This window comes from Cebus imitator, unplaced genomic scaffold, assembly GCF_001604975.1.
Source record: "Cebus imitator isolate Cc_AM_T3 unplaced genomic scaffold, Cebus_imitator-1.0 Scaffold191, whole genome shotgun sequence".
Lineage (NCBI taxonomy): Eukaryota > Metazoa > Chordata > Mammalia > Primates > Cebidae > Cebus > Cebus imitator.
Window position 1 is genome coordinate 37,086 of NW_016107506.1, and position 17,292 is coordinate 54,377.

The 17,292-nt window shown below is 39.4% G+C and overlaps 1 protein-coding gene across 2 annotated transcripts in view; it reads left to right on the forward strand.

Annotated features, from left to right (window-relative positions):
• Window positions 1-17,292, forward strand: part of FASTKD2 (FAST kinase domains 2) — a 31,786-nt gene that overhangs the window by 9,830 nt on the left and 4,664 nt on the right. For both annotated transcript variants that reach the window (XM_017546683.2, XM_017546684.2), the window contains 2 exons: window positions 15,321-15,487; window positions 16,500-16,718. In XM_017546683.2, the coding sequence (XP_017402172.1) occupies window positions 15,321-15,487; window positions 16,500-16,718 (386 nt within the window). The remainder of the gene's footprint in view (window positions 1-15,320; window positions 15,488-16,499; window positions 16,719-17,292) is intronic.

Consider the following 17,292-nt stretch of genomic DNA (forward strand, 5'->3'; position numbering starts at 1 on the left):
AGTTTCTTTTTTTCTTGTAAATCTGTTTTAGTTATTTGTAGATTTTGAATATAAGTCCTTTGTCAGATGGGTAGATTGCAAAATTTTTTCCCATTCTGTTGGTTGCCGGTTCACTCTAATGATTGTTTCTTTTGCTCTGCAGAAGCTCTGGAGTTTAATTTGATCCCATTCGTCTATTTTGGCTTTTGTTGCCAATGCTTTTGGTGTTTTAGTCATGAAGTCCTTGCCTATGCCTATGTCCTGAATGATTTTGCCTAGGTTTTCTTCTAAGGTTTTTATAGTGTTAGGTCTTATGTTTAAGTCTTTAATCCATCTGGAGTTAATTTTGGTGTAAGGTGTCAGGAAGGGGTCCAGTTTCTGCTTTCTGCACATGGCTAGTCAGTTTTCCCAGCATCATTTGTTAAACAGGGAATCTTGTCCCCATTGCTTGTTTTTGTCAGATTTGTCAAAGATCAGATGGTTGCAGATGTGTGGCGTTGCCTCTAAGGCCTCTGTTCTGTTCCATTGGTCTATATCTCTGTTTTGGTACCAGTGCCATGCTGTTTTGATTACTGCAGCCTTGTAGTATAGTTTGAAGTCAGGTAGCGTGGTGCCTCTAGCTTTGTTCCTTTTTGCTTAGAATTAACTTGGCTATGCGGGCTTCTTTTGGTTCCGTATGAAGTTTAAGGTGTTTTTTTCCAGTTCTGTGAAGAAAGTCATTGGTAGCTTGTTGGGGATAGCATTGAATCTATAAATTGCTTTGGGCAGGATGGCCATTTTCACAATATTGATTCTTCCTAACCATGATCATGGAATGTTTCTCCATCTGTTTCTGTCCTCTCTTATTTCCTTGAGCAGTGGTTTGTGGTTCTCCTTGAAGAAGTCTTTAACATCCTTTGTTAGTTGTATCCCTAGGTATTTTATTCTCTTTGTGGCAATTGTGAATGACAGTTCATTCTTGATTTGTCTCTCTTTAAGTCTGTTATTGGTGTATAGGAATGCTTGTGATTTTTGCACATTGATTTTGTGTCCTGAGACTTTGCTGAAGATGCTTATCAGTTTAAGGAGATTTGGGGCTGAGACGATAGGGTCTTATAAATATACAATCATGTCATCTGCAAATACAGTTTGACTTCCTCCTTTCTTAACTGAATACCCTTTATTTCTTTTTCCTGCCTGATTGCTCTGGCTAGAACTTCCAATACTATAGTGAATAGGAGTGGTGAGAGAGGGCATCCTTGTCTAGTGCCAGATTTCAAAGGGAATGCTTCCTGGTTTTGCCCATTCAGTATGACATTAGCTGTGGGTATGTTGTCAATAGCTTTTATTATTTTGAGACATGGTCCATTGATACCAGTTTAGTGAGAGTTTTTAGCATAAAGCGCTGTTGAATTTTTTCAAAGACCTTCTCTGCATCGATTGAGATAATCATATGTTTTTGTCTTTGGTTCTGTTTATGTGGGGAATTATGTTTATAGACTTGTGTGTATTGAACCAGCCTTGCGTCCCCGGGATAAAGCCTACCTGATCGTGATGGATAAGCTTTTTGATATGCTGTTGCAATTGGTTTGCCAGTATTTTATTGAAGATTTTTGCATCTATGTTCATTATGGATATTGGCCTGAAGTTTTCTTTTCTTGTTGAGTCTCTGCTGGGTTTTGGTATCAGAATGATGTTGGTCTCATAAAAAGATTTGGGGGGATACCCTCTTTGTGGATTGTTTGGAATAGTTTCAGAAGGAGTGTTACCAGCTCCTCTTAATATGTCTGGTAGAATTCAGCTGTGAACCCATCTGGACCTGAGCTATTTTTGGTTGGTAAGCTATTAATTGCTGCCTCAACTTCAGACCTTGTTATGGGTCTGTTCAGGGTTTGGGCTTCTTCCTGGTTTAGGCTTAGGAGGATGTAAGTGTCCAGGAATTTATCCATTTCTTCCAGGTTTATTTGTTTATGTACATAGAGTTGTTTATAGTAATCTCTGATGGTGGTTTGTATTTCTGTGGAATCTGTGGTGATATCCCCTTTATCGTTTTTTATTGCATCTATTTGATTCTTCTCTCTTTTCTTTTTTACTTATCTGGCTAGTGGTCTATTTTGTTGATCTTTTCAAAAAACCAGCTCCTGGATTTATTGATTTTTTGAAGGGTTTTTTGTGTCTCTGTCTCCTTCAGTTCTGCTCTGATCTTAGTTATTTCTTGTCTTCTGCTAACTTTTGAGTTTTTTTGATCTTGCTCCTCTAGCTCTTTCCATTTTGATGATAGGGTGTTGATTTTAGATCTCTCCTTGCTTCTCATGTGGGCATTTATTGCTAAAAATTTCCTTCTAGACACTGCTTTAAATGTGTCCCAGAGACTTTGGTATGCTGTGTCTTCATTTTCATTGGTTTCAAAGAACATCTTTATTTCCGCCTTTATTTCATTGTTTATCCAGTCAACATTCAAGAGTCAGTTGTTCAGTTTCCATGAAGTTATGCGGTTCTCAGTAAGTTTCTGAATTCTGAGTTCTAATTTGGTTGCACTGTGGTCCAAGAGACTGTTTGTTATGATTGTCATTCTTTTGCATTTGCTGAGGTGTGATTTACTTCCAATTATGTGGTCAATTTTAGAGTAGGTGTGATGTGGTACTGAGAAGAATGTATATTCTGTGGATTTGGGGTGGAGAGTTCTGTAAATGTCTATTAGGTTTGCTTGGCCCAGGTCTGAGTTCAAGTCCTGGATATCCTTGTTAATTTTCTGTCTCATTGATCTGTCTAATATTGACAGTGGAGTGTTAAAGTTTCCCACTATTATTGTATGGGAGTCTAAGTCTCCTTGTAGGTCATTAAGAACTTGCTTTATGTATCTAGGTACTCCTGTATTTGGCGTGTATATATTTAGGATAGTTAGCTCTTCTTTTTGCATTGATCCTTTTATCATTGTGTAATGCTCTTCTTTGTCTCTTTTGATGTGTGTTGGTTTAAAGTCTATTTTATCAGAGACTAGGATTGCAACTCCTGTTTTTTTTCCTTTTCCCCATTTTCTTGGTAAATCTTCCTCCATCCCTTTTTTGAGCCTATGTATATCCTTGCATGTGAGATGGGTTTCCTGGATACAGTACACTGATGGGTTTTGACTTTTTATCCAATTTGCCAGTCTGTGTCTTTTGATTGGGGCATTTAGCACATTAGCATTTAAGGTTAATATTGTTATGTTTGAATTTCATCCTGCCATTTTGATGCTAGCTGGTTGTTTTGCCCATTAGTTGATGCATTTCCTTGATTGTATCGATGCTCTTTACCATTTGGTACATTTTTGGAGTTGCTGGTACTGGTTGTTCCTTTCGATGTCTAGTGCTTCTTTCAGGAGCTCTTGTAAAGCAGGCCTGGTGGTGATGAAATCTCTGAGCAATTGCTTGTTCATAAAGGATTTTATTTCTCCTTTGCTTATGAAGCTTAGTTTGGCTGGATATGAAATTCTAGGTTGAAAGTTATTTTCTTTAACGGTGTTGCATATTGGCCCCCACTGTCTTCTCGCTTGTAGGGTTTCTGCTGAGAGATCCACTGTGAGGCTGATGGGCTTCCCTTTGTGGGTAAACCGACGTTTCTCTCTGGCTGCCCTGAGCACTTTTTCCTTCATTTCAACCCTGGTGAATCTGATGATTATGTGCCTTGGGGTTGCTCTTCTTGAGGAATATCCTTGTGGTGTTCTCTGCATTTCCTGGACTTGAATGTTGGCCTCCCTTGCTAGGTTGGGGAAGTTCCCCTGGATAATATCCTGAAGAGTGTTTTCCAGCTTGGATTCATTCTCTCCATCACATTCAAGTATACCTATCAAACATAGATTAGGTCTTTTCACATAATCCCATATTTCTTGGAGGCTTTGTTCATTTCTTTTTACTCTTTTTTCTCTAATCTTGCCTTCTCATTTTATTTCATTGAGTTGAGCTTCAGTCTCTGATATCCTTTCTTCTGCTTCATTGATTCGGCTATTGAAACTTGTGTGTGCTTTGCAAAGTTCTCATACTGTGTTTTTCAGCTCCATCAATTCATTTATATTCCTCTCTAAGCTGTTTATTCTCATCAGCATTTTGTCAAACGTTTTTTTCAAAGTTCTTAGTTTCTTTGCATTGGGTTAGAATATGATCTTTTAGCTCAGAGAAGTTTGTTACTACCTACCTTTTGAAGCCTGTTTCTGTCAATCCATCCAGCCTTGTTCCCTTGCTGGTGAGGAGTTGTGATCCCTTGGAGGAAGAGAGGCCTTCTGGTTTTGGGTATTTTCATCCTTTTTGCACTGGTTTCTTCCCATCTTTGTGGATTTATCTAACTGTGGTCTTTGTGGTTGGTGACTTTCAGATGGGCATCTCTGAGTGGACATCCTTTTTGTTGCTGATGAAGTTATTTCTTTCTGTTTTTTAGTTTTCCTTCTAACAGTCAGGCCCCCCTGCTGTAGGACTGTGGGAGGTCCACTCCAGACCCTGCTTGCCTGGGGATCACTTGCAGTGGCTGCAGAACAATTAAGGGTTGCTGCCAGTTTCTTCTTCTGTTATCTTTGTCCCAGAAGGATACCTGCCAGATGTCAGCCTGAGTTCTCCTTTATGAGGTGTTTCTTTGGTTATACGGGGGTCAGAGAGCTGCTTGCAGAGACAGTCTGTCCCTTATAGGAGCTTAAGTGCTGAGCTGTGAGCTCTGTTGTTTTGTTCAGAGCTGCTGGGCAGGTACGTTTAAGTGTGCTGCAGCAGAACTCATAACCACCTTTTTTTCCTACGTGCTCTGTACTGGGAAGGTGAGGCTTTACTTATAAGTTCGTGTCATTTTGCTACCCTTATTCAGAGGTGCCCTGCCCAGTGAGGAGATAGTCTAGTCACAGTCTGCCAGCAGAGGTGTTGCTAAGCTGCCATGGGCTCTGCCCAGCTGCTGTGTGAACTTCCTTGCAGTTTTGTTTATAGGGTATAGTTAGAACTCCCTCGGTTATGATGGCCTGCCTCAGTAATGGCAGGCTGTCTCTGTAGTGGCAGACTGCCTCAGTAATGGCAGACTGCGTCTTTAGTGGTGGACTGCCTCGGTAATGGCAGATGCCCTTTCTCCCCACAGAGCTGGACCATCCCGGGTCCAGCCGTGCTTGGTGTGAAACTCTTAATCCAGGGCATTTCAGATTGTTGGTCTTTGTGGGGATGGGACCAGCCAAGCCAGATCACCTGGCTCCCTGTTTCAGCCACCTTTTTTTCAGTCGATTGAATGACTGTCTCTCAGGCGTTCCAGTCTCCAGTTGAAACGGCACCTGGGTTTGTGTGTGTTTTTGGGTGGAGACCGTTGCTGCAGCTGAAACAGCCATCCTGGAGACTCATGGCGCTTTTCCGCCTGGTAATCTCCTGGTCTGTGGGCAATAAAAATTTGTTTGGAAGTGCAGTGATCACTCACCCACTGTGTTTTCACTGGGAACTGCAATCCGGAGCTGTTCCTATTGGGCCATCTTGGATCCTCTCCTCTTTTTTTTTTTTTTTTTTTGAGAAGGAGTCTCACTCTGTCACCCAGGCTGGAGTACAGTGGTGCCATCTTGGCTTACTGAAACCTCCACCTCCCGGCTTCAGGCAATTCTCTGCCTCTCCCTTCGAGTAGCTGGGATTACAGGTGCCTGCCACCATGCCTGGCTGTTTTGTATTTTTAGTGGAGACAGGGTTTCACCATCTTAGACAAGCTGGTCTTGAACTCCTTTCCTCATGATCCACCCACCTCGGCCTCCGAAAGTGCTGGGATTACAGGCATGAGTCACTGCGCCCAGCCAATGAATAATCTTCCTAATGTATTGTTGAATTACTATAGCTTTGTAATATATTTTGAAATCAGGAAGTGTGATACTTATAGCTCTGTTCTTTTTCAAAATTGCTTTGGCAGTTCAGATTCTTTTGTGGTCCCACATGAATTTTAAGATTTTTTTTTATTTCTATAAAAAATGCCATTGGATTTTGATAGAGATTGCACTGAATCTATAGACTGCTTGGGGAAGTATGGACTTTTTAACTGTATTATGTCTTTCAGTCTGTGAGTGTGGACTGTCCTTCCATTTATTTGTGTCTTTAATTTCTTTCATTAATTTTTTTGTAGTTTTCAATATACAAGTCTTTTACCTCCTTAAGTTTATTCCTAAGTATTTTTATGCTTTTTGATACTATTATAAATAAGATTGTTTTCCCAATTTCCTTTTTGGATAGTTTGTTATAAGTGTATAAGAACACAGCAGATACTTTTACTGCTTCCTTTCTGATTGGTTGTTTTTTCTTTCTTTTTCTTTTGTTTGCATAGTTGTTCTGGCTAAGATTCCAACTCCTTGTTGAATAGAAGTGATGAGAGTAGGCATTCTTGTCTTGTTCCTGGTCTTAGAAGAAAATATTTGTTTTCATCATCAAATATGATGTTAGCTATAGCTTTTCATATATGGTCTTATGGTGAGGCACATTTCTTCTATACCTAATTTATTGAGAGCCCTTATCATGAAAGGTTGTTAAATTAAATCAAATGGTTTTTCTGCATCTAATTAGATGATCATGTGATTTTTATTCTGTTAATGTGGTGTATCTCATTAATTGATTTGCATATGCTGAACCATCTTTGCATTCCAGGGGTAAATCCCTTTTTATTCATGGTGTATGATCCTTCTAATGCTAGTATTTTGTTGAGGATTTTTACATCAGTGTTCATTAGGGATATTGGCCTATAGCTTTCTTATGTCATAGTGCATGTGTCTGGCTTTGGTATTAGGGTAATGCTGGCCTCATAAAATGAGTTCTCTGTCTTCAGGTGTTTGGAAAATTTAAGCACAATAGAAGTACTATTAATTCTTCTCACAGTGTTTGGTAGAATTCAGCAGTGAAGCTGTCTGGTCCTGGCCTTTTTCATTGTTGGGAAGTTTTTGATTACTGATTAAATTTCCTTACTCCTTATTGGTTTGTTTCGATTTTCTATTTCATGATTCAGTCTTGCTTGGTAGGTTATATTTTTCTAGGAATTTATTCATTTTTGATTATCCAATTTATTGCCATACAGTTGTTCATAATGTTTCTTATGATTCTTTTTTATTTCTATGGCATTGGTTTTTATTTCTAGTTATAATGTTTTCTTGTTCGTCTCTTATTTATTTGAGTCTTCTTTCTTTTTTTCTTTGTCAGTCTAGCTAAAGATTTGTCAATTTTGTTCATTTTTCGTAAAACCAAGTCTTAGGTTTGTTAGTTGTTTTCTACTTTCTATTGTCTATTTTATTTATTTCTGTTCTAATCTTTATTATTTCCTTCCTTCTGCTAACTTTAGACTTAGTTTGTCTTATTTCAGTTATTGGAGGTGTAAATTTAGGTTTTTTTATTTGATATCTTTCTTCTCTTTTTATGATAGGTGTTTATTGCTATAAGTTTCCTTGATAGTACTGCTTTTTCTGCATCCCATAATTTCCCTTTTGATTTCTTTAACCCATTGGTTGTTCAAGAGTGTGTTAATTTCCACATATTTGTGAATTTTCTAGTTTTTCCTCTGTTGATTTCTAATTGTATTCCATTGTGATCTGAAAGGGTACTTGGTCTGATTTCAGTTTTCTTAAATCTGTTATGACTTGTTTTGTGACCTAACGTATAGTCTGTCCTTGAGAATGATCTGTGTGCACTTGAGGAAAATGTGTGATCCAGTGCTGTTGGCTGGAATGTTCTGTATGTGTCTGTTATATTAATTTCATCTGTAGCAGGGATCCCCAGCCCCCAAGCCACAGACTGGTACTGGTCTGTGGCCTGTTAGGAACTGGGCCGCACAGCAGCAGATGAGTGGCAGACGAACATTACTGCTGGAGCTCTGCCTCCCGTCTGTCAGATCAGCTGCAGCATTAGATTCTCACAGGAGCACGAACCCTATCATGAACTGCGCACGTGAAACTGTATTTTGTCTGATATAAGTATGGCTACCTCTGCTCTCTTTTGGTTACCATTTGCATGGAATATCTTTATCCATTTCTTCACTATCAAAGTATGTATATCCTTAAATCTAAAGTGAGTATCTTGTAGACAGGTTATAGTTTGGTCTTTTTTAAAATCCATTCAGCTATTTTGTGTCTTTTAACTGGGGAATGTATTATCCCATTCTCACACTGCTATACTTCCTAAGCCTAGGTAATTTTTAAAGAAAAGAGGTTTGGCCAGGTGTGGTGCCTCACACCTGTAATCCTATCACTTTGGGAGGCCAAGGTGGGCGGATCACCTGAGGTTGGAGTTCAACACCAGCCTGATCAACATGGAGAAACCCTGTCTCTACTAAAAATACAAAATTAGCCAGGGGTGATGGTGCATGCCTGTAATCACAGCTATTCAGAAGGCTGAGGCAGGAGAATCACTTGAACCTGGGAGGTGGAGGTTGCGGTGAGCCAAGGCTGCACCATTGCACTCCAGCCTGGGCAACAAGAGCGAAACTCCATCTCAGAAAAAAAAAGTTTAATTGACTAACAGTTCCACGTGACTGGGGAGGCCTCAAGAGACTTACAATCATGACAGAAGGCAAAGGGGAAGCAGTAACTTTCATAAGGTGACAGGAGATAGCAAGAGAAAGTGCAAGGAAGTGCCATACTTAAACCCATCAGCTCTTGTGAGAGCACTCTCACTATTATGAGAACAGGTTGGGGGATACTGCCCCCCATGAGCCAATCACCTCCCCTCTCCCTCAGTACAAGGGGATTACAATTTGAGATGAGATTTGGGTAGGGACACAGAGTCAAACCATATCAGAAAGTTTAATCCACTTAATGTTTAGAGTAATTATTGATAGAGAAGGACTTGCTATTGCCATTTTGTTGTTTTCTATCTTACAGTTCTTCTTTTTCTTTCTTGCTCTCTTCCTTTGTGACTTGTTGATTCTTTCCTGAGATGTTTCAATTTCTTTCTCTTTTGTGTAGTCTCTAAAGATATTTCATTTGTGATTACCGTGGGTCTTACATAAAATATTTTATTGTTATAACAGTCTATTTTAAGCTGAAAACAACTTACCTTCCATTGCATACAAAAACTACATTTGTCTCCCCATACTGTGTTACTGATGTGACAGTATGTATCTTTTTCTATTGTATATCCATTAGCAAATTTTTATAGTTAGTTATCCTTAATAGTTTTGTTTTTTTAACATTTATACTAAAGCACACCATTACAGTATTCTATATTTGTTTACATATTTATCTTTACTAGTGAGTTATATACTTTCCTGTGTTTTCACATTGATGTTTTGTGTTTTTTCATTTCACCTGTCTTTAGCATTTAGTGTAAGAAAAGGCTAATGATGACAATTTATCTTAGCTTTCATTTGTCTGAGAGTCTTGATCACCTATATTTTTCAAGGATGGTTTTGCCAAGTACAGGATTATTGGTTGGCATGTTTTCTTTTGGCACTATGAATACATTAGTCCAGTGCCTTCTCTAGCCTGCAAGGTTTCTGCTAAGAAGTTCACTGCTAGTCTGATGGGGACTCCCTTGTACAACTCTCCCTTCTACAGGGAGAGTTGCTATTCTCCCTTGTAGGAGAATTGAGTTGCATTTAAAGTTCTTTTTGTTTTTGAATTTTGATAGTTTGATTACAGTGTGTCTTGATGTATATTTCTTTGGATTCATCTTATTTGGGGTCCTTTGAGCTTTATGAATCTGGATGTCCATTACTCTTTCTAGATTTGTGAATTTTTCAGCCACTATTTCCTTAAATAAACTTTCGTCTCCTTTTTCTCTTCTTCTGAGACACCCATAGTGTGCACATTGGCTTGCTTGTTGATGTCCCATAAGTCTGTGGCTTTCTTACTCTTCTGCTTTCTTTGCTCTTCTTTTCTGACTGGATACTTTGACATGACCTGCTTCAAGTTCTCCCATTCTCTTTTGCTTGCTCAAGTATGCTGCTATGGCCCTCTAGTGAATTTTTCAGTTCAGTTATTATATTCTTTAGGTCCAGAATGCTGTTTATTTCCTTCTATAGTTTATTATTTCTTTGTTGCTGTTCTCATTTTCTTCATATGTTTTTTTTCTAATTTCATTTACTTTTCTGTGTTCTTATAAGACAATTATTTTTAATTCTTTGTTGGGCAGTTCATAGATCTTCATCTCTTTAATGTTGGTTACTGGACATTTATTTTGGTACTTTGTGTTACATTTCCCTGATTCTTTTTCTTCCTTGTAGCTTTGCACTGGTTTCTGCACAATTGAAGAAACAGCTTCCTCTCCCTGTTTTTACAGACTGGCTTTGACAGGGAAAGACCCTCATCAGCCTAGCTGGAGATTTTGGAGGCCTCTTAAACTTTTCTTATGAATGTGTTGATGGATTTCTAAGTAGAGGGATTTACTGGTTTCTTTTTCTTTTCTTTTTTTTTTTAGGCTCAGGGAATATCTTGCTCCCTCTGGTGTCTGACTACTGTACTACAGGCAGGTACAAAGGAGGCATGCTCCACTCCTTTCCCTCCTTTGCCTTAGAGAAGCCTTGAGTTGTGCAGTCTGCTGCAAGCCAGTGACCCCTTTTTCTTTCTTCTTAACTGCTCCTGGACATTCACACTATGCTGGTTTCGTCAGCTCTCCTTGTAAGGTGAGACAGAAACCAGCTCCTTGGACAGCTCACCAAAAGGCTGGGATGTTGAAGATATGCTCCACTCCTCTCATTTCCTCTTGAGGCTGAATCCTCAGGTTCTGTATTTTTTTCTCAAATCTCTCAGAGTTGTGCTGAGTGCAGGAAGCTGTCCACTCCTTTTCCTTTGTTCTTAACTGCCCTCAGGCATCGGAACCCTGCTGGTTTTGTTAGTATTCCTTGTGAGTTGAGACAGAAATGGGCCCCTCAGGGAGCACACCGAAAAGCCAGATGTTGGATGCACACTCTACTCTCTTCCTCTAAGGGAGACGTCCTAGGTCAAGGTGATCTCTCTTGGTGCTGAGCTGTAGCAGCTTTGGGGAGGGGTTGACCTGGGTAAAATGTTCTTACCTGTTTCAGTGCAACTCTTTTTGGTTTTGTTCTTGTCTGGAGTATGATAATCTCTTAACTGGTTTCTGGACATTTCATAAAGATAGTTTGGTCTATATGTCTTTGTTAAATCAGTGTTTCTGAGAAGCTGGGAGAGCTGGACCTTCTTCTAGTTCTGTTTTGACCTTAATTATTCATTTGGCCTCAAGCTACTGCTTTCTGTTCTTTTCATTTTAACCATAGCCATGCATTTCTACTATTAAATACAGTAATTTCTCAAATGTGCCAGCTTATTTCATACCTCTGCTTTCTACCCAGAACATCTTTTCTTATTCTTTGGCTCAGTCAAGGTTCATTAAAAACCAGAAAAGCATATAAAATGCCATTTGTTAAAAGAGTGATTAAAAGTGTGGACTCTAGAGCTAGCTTGCTTGGGTTTGAGTTTCGGCATTGCCATTTATTAGCTACTTGACTTTTGGCAGGTTACTTATCTGTGCCTCAGTTTATTCACTTATTAAAATGGAGATGAACTATGTCCAATCTCATTGGGTTGTTATTAGGATTAAATGAGTTAATCTACATTAAGTTCTTAAAACAATGCCCAGCACACTATAATTTTTTAATTAAAAAAAAAAATTAGAGCATAGGTCACAGAGGCCTTGGGGAATCAAACTAGGGCAGTTCTGAGTGTCTCAGTGGCAAGGTGCACAGGCCATCTGTTTGCCATCAAATGGCTTGACTCCAGCTGCTTTCTATCCTTTTAGTTTTTTTCTCCAGATTTAGATTTCTAAAAGAGAACATCTGATTGAGTTTGAGTCAAATGCCCATCCCTTAAGGGCAGTTAATCAGTGATGTGGTGTTAGGCCAACTGAAAAGCAGCTTCCCACTGTACTGTCCACTGAATGGACAGACTCAGCTCATACTACGTTTCCTGTGTCTTCCCTACTTGACCCCATCAGCGTTCTTGACTACAGCCTTGTCAAGGCTTCACCAGAGACTGGGTAAGACTTGAGAAGTTGTGTCATTTGTTGTGTCAGTAAGTCTGTCTCTGCTCCTCAGTTGGTAAGCTCTTCGGAGTCAGACCCAGCTTCCTGTTTTCCTGAACTTAGTACAGGTCCTGACAAAGAGTAGACATTCAATAAAGGTTGAAAAATAATAATAAAATAAATAAAGGTTGAAAAATATCTCCCAAATTCAACCTTCCTTTACTCCCCTGGCTGAGGCTGGCTCCCATTGATGTCCTGCACTTTCTAGACAAATAATGTCAAGCTAAGTGGCAATTGAAACTCCAGTAATAGCCCCAGTGGGATTGAGAGAATAAGCACTGGATGGGTAAGAGTTTTTCAGGTGAGTCTAGGCAGCCTGAGTGATGACCTGTTCCAACAAAATTGTTATGTTGGAAATAGAAGGGGGATAACAAAGGTAACAAAGGTTGAGACAGTTAATAAAATGGCAGTAGTAGAGTTAGTACAGGAGGAGAATCCTGAATGTTGTCTTTTTGTCTGTCTGTTCTGCTTTCATTTAGCCTAGTGGTTCTCAAACAGGGATGCCTCCCTGGGACATTTGGCAACGTATGGAGACGGTTTTTAGTTGCCACAACAGGAGGGGCTGTGTGCTACTGGCCTCTAGTGGATAGAGGCCGGGGGTGCTGCTAACATCCTCTATCTAACATCCTCGTGTACTGTGCATGAGATAACCCCTCACAATAAGGAATTATCCAGCCCCAGATGTCAGTAGTGCTGAGATCGAGAAACCCTTATCTAATTCTGAGCTTCACACCTCAACATTTTTCCAAAGGAGAAATAGGGGCAATATGGCAGATATAGTATGATTAGTCACCATTTCCTGAATACCCATGAATGTACAGTTGCCTAAATTTGGTGTTTTGAGGACTACAAAAAGGTTTGTATTCCCTGTTCTTCCTAGACCATTTATGAAAACAACTCTTGTATATCCAGAGGAAGGCAAGACATGGTAGGCACCAAGTAAGTGCTTTATGGAGGAAGGAGAAAGGAAGATGACAACCTAGGCTGGAGTGGCAAAGGTTTTGGAAGCTGAATAATTCAAAGTATTTGGGAAGAGAGTTGACTAGAAGAGATGGATTAGATAGGAGAGTGGTAGGAAATCTGGTTTAGCATATTGTATATCCACATGTTATACATTAATCATTATTTCATTTATGATGGCCCATGGGGGAGAGGATATGTTAAATCCAGAGTATCTTGCTGGGTTTGAAACCCAAGGAAGAAACATTTAACATTTGGACTCTGTCGTTTTGGTCCTTTAGTTTCTTCTCTCCTTGACCTATATTTACCCCTTGTGGATAATCCCACATTTGCATCTGTGGTCATTAGTGTGCTCCAGAACTCCAGAGTAGAGTCTCTCTGGGTTCATATGGTCACTGTACATCCCAAAAGTGTCTCAAGTTCAGTAATTCTGAAAGTCAGCTCATTTTTCATGACTCATCCTTTTTCAATGACAAGTTCCTCCTCCTGTCTTCCTCATCTAAATTGATTTGTTCGTTTAGTCACCATTTACCAAGCACCTGGACACTTAGGAGAAAGATGAGTAAGACAGTCCTTTTTGCAAAGGATTCTGTGTAATGGGTAAGGTAGATACATAAATTGGTCATTAAACATAGCATGAAAATTCAAATGATATAGTGTATTAGTCCATTTTCACACAGCTGATAAAGACATACCTGAGACTGGGCAATTTACAAAAGAAAGAGGTTTAATGGACTCACAGTTCCACGTGGCTGGGGAGGCCCCACAATCATGGCAGAAGGTGAAAGGCACTTCTTGCAGGGCAGCAGACAAGAGAAGAGTGAGAGCCAAGCAAAGGGGTTTCTCTCAAAAAACCATCAGATCTCGTGAGACCTATTCACTACCACCAGAAGAGTATGGGGGAATCCACCCCCATGATTCAGTTATCTCCCTCTAGGTCCCACCCACAACACAAAGGAATTATGGGAGCTATAATTCAGGATAATAAAATGAGATTCAAGATGAGATTTGGGTGGGGACACAGCCAAACCATATCATCGAGGATATTTGGAAATAGAGGAGGGATATGTCAGGATGCTAGCCTGGTGAAGAGGAGGGTCAGGGGATATCAGGCACTGTTGCCTAGAGGAGATGATGTCTGAACTGATCTTAAAAGACAGAGAGATGGGGGTTTACCATGGAAAGATAAGCAGGAAAGAACATTCCAAGTGAAAGGCCCTCTATATGCAAGGCCCGGAAGAAACAGCAGAGCATGTGTAGGGAAAACACACAGTTTGGGCTGCTGAAGCATGAGTTACAGGGTGAGGAGTGGGTCCAAAGAAGACCAGAGAGGGGATCACTACCCAAGCTCCCAACTTCCTTGTCCACAGCATGCCCTGCCCCCGCGTCCTACTGCATGTTTCAGAAGGAATCGGTTACTTGTTTCAGAAGTGCTGCCTTGCTGTTGTCTGTATGATCCATTACATTCCTCCCATTTCATCATAATTCCTATAGTTTTCCTGGCCTTATCACAGCCCCTCATCCTCCCCAACCCTCTCCTCCTACCCATGGACCTCTCGGTTGATTTCAGGCTCATTGTTAATAAGGGCTTGCATCCAGGCATATTTGCCTCAGCTGTTAAGAATCACTCCTCTGTACCTTCATCTCACTAGTTACTCACTATCAGGCAAGTAGCATGCACTTTCAGGGCTCTGTTCAACTATTCCATGTTTCCTACTCATGTGAATTCTCCTCCCGAAAACTTCTGTTTATTTTCTTTCCCTGTGAGATCACAGTACTTTGCATATATTTATTTGCTTATATAACCACATGTATCATATGCCCTCAGAGTCAGATTGACGTGTGTTCAAAGGGTATTTATCCTTTATTAGTGGTGTCACTCTGGGCAAGTGACTGCACCTGATTTTGATCTTTTTTGTCTTCATTTATACTTAACCACATTGTTACACTATGTAACGTTAGCTCTGAGTGGTAGAATTAGGCTTGCAGTTCTTTTAACCGGTAGTGTTGACAGCTGTATAATTTTAATTTGTTATAAAACTGTCGTGGTGGTCCAGGCGTTATAGAAAATTTAGCATAATCATTAAAAGGTCTGGAGCCTGACAACTTGTGTTCTAATTTTATCTTTGCTATTTCCTTGTCTGTGTGTTCTTAGACAAGTTACTCAACTTCTCTAAGCTGTTTACTCATTTTTTTAAAAATGAAGAGAATAATATTAATACCTCATAAGAGATTTTTAGTGTGAGTTAAATGAGTTAAAGTCTATAAAATGTTTGTCCCGTGCAAGACATGTAGGAATAGCCAACATTTATTGAATGCATACACTTATTATGAGATAACCAACTGTCCAGAACAATGTGTGGACATTTATTTGCAAGCCTGATTTTCTTATCTTTTTTTTTTGTTCCACAGACAGTTCCTAGAAGTTATGGCTAGTGCTCTGACTGGTTATCTTCACTGTATTTCTTCTAAAAACTTACTGGATGCAGTGTATTCATTTTGCTTAATGAATTACTTTCCTCTGGCTCCTATTAATCATCTTCTCCAAAAAAATGTCCTCAGTGAGCTGCTGACATCAGGTAGGATGTCACTGCACAATTGTGACCAAAATAAGGCACTAACTAGCTACCATATGAGTCTGAATGGGGTCTTAGTTGCAGCAGCATTAGTTGAAATTTGCAGAATAGATGTTACTGTGGTAAAGGCTGGTAATGGTAAAGTCAAAGAATAGTCTTTCAAAGCAGCAAACCTATGGACCCTTTAATGACAAGCCTGCATGTTGAAAAAAAAAGGAATGCATCATTATTATTCCTTTTATGTACACTGTATCCATCTATACGAAGGCTAAATGTTCAGGTTGTTATTCATGCTTTGATCAGAGCTGTTTGTAATTCCTAATCCTTACTTACCACATTTGAAGCCAACCTAAGTCAACTTTTGCAGCTATAAACACTTGGTCACTCACTCCTGGTCTGTGATGAGGGCACATCTGTTAGATCAAGAAACCAAATAGCCACCAAATTGATTAGTTCATTTACTCTTGGAACCAAATTAACTGTTGCCTTTTAGTCTTTAATATTAAACAATGCAAAGCAATACCCAGGTAGATGTACCAAAATTGATGATATATCTGAGAATAGAGTAGTTCAAAATTTCTTTTAAAAAACAATGTTATAAAATCCCAGAGTTGAGTTGTGAGGAATCAGCCAATATCACATGCTAATTTTTCAGGCAAAGTATAATACTGGAGAAACAGCCTTGAAGCCAGAAAACATGGATTCTAGTTCCAACTTTGCCTTAATCATGAGGCTTTTTAACATTCCTAGATATTTCCTTATCTGGAAAATGAGAAGTTTAGACTAACTGACCTGTGAAGCCTCAAAACATTATCAAGTAAAGGGCTTTCATTTAGACACTGTGGAAAGCAGGGAGACACAGAGAAAGTCCTTGTGATAAGAAAGAGATTATTAGAAATACAGGTGTATTTATATATATATTTATTATTTTATATAGGTTACTAAATATATATTAATATAGTTTTTTAATGTTGCATTTGTTTCTTCTTAATGATATATTTTCTTCCTATTTTAGATGACATGGGAAAGAATGTCCACAAGCTGCATATTTTGGATACTTGTCTAAAACTTGATGATATTGTTTATCACAAGGACATAGACTTATCACTCCCACAGCTTCCACAGGAGCCACCGTCACTTCCAAATGCAAAGGTGACAGAGGTGCTGAGCAGCCTTCTAGGAGGTGAAGGACACTTCTCAAAAAATGTGTACTTGCCACCCAATTATCATATTGGTATGGGACATTATATGATTTCTCTTCATTTTATTGTATTTATTTCCCTTTTTTCTGACAAAAAATTAGGTATTTGTGGCAGCAGTTCAGTGTAGTGCAGCATTGCCTCTGAAATTGGCCTGATTCTTGCCTCATAATCAATAAATTAAATTCTACCCATTTTTATGTGTCTAAAATCCCTAGACTAGTATCTGACACACAGTTAGCACTCAATATATTTCAGCTACTGCTATTATCATTATTCGTAGTACTATTAAACATTTTAAAACAGAAAATCACATGGGGCTGGGCGTGGTGGCACACACCTGTAATCCCAGCATGTGTGAGGAGGCTAAGGCAGGTGGATCACTGGAGCTCAGGAGTTCAAGACAAGCCTGGCCAACACGACAAAACCCTGTCTCTACAAAAAAAATACAAAAGTCAAATGGGTGTGATGGTGTGCGTCTGTAGTCCCAGCTACTCAGGAGGCTGCGGTGGGAGGATCACTTTAACCTGGGAAATTTCTGCAAGGGGCCAAGATCTCACTACTGTACTCCAGCCTCAATGACAGAGTGATACCCCATCTCAAAAAAAA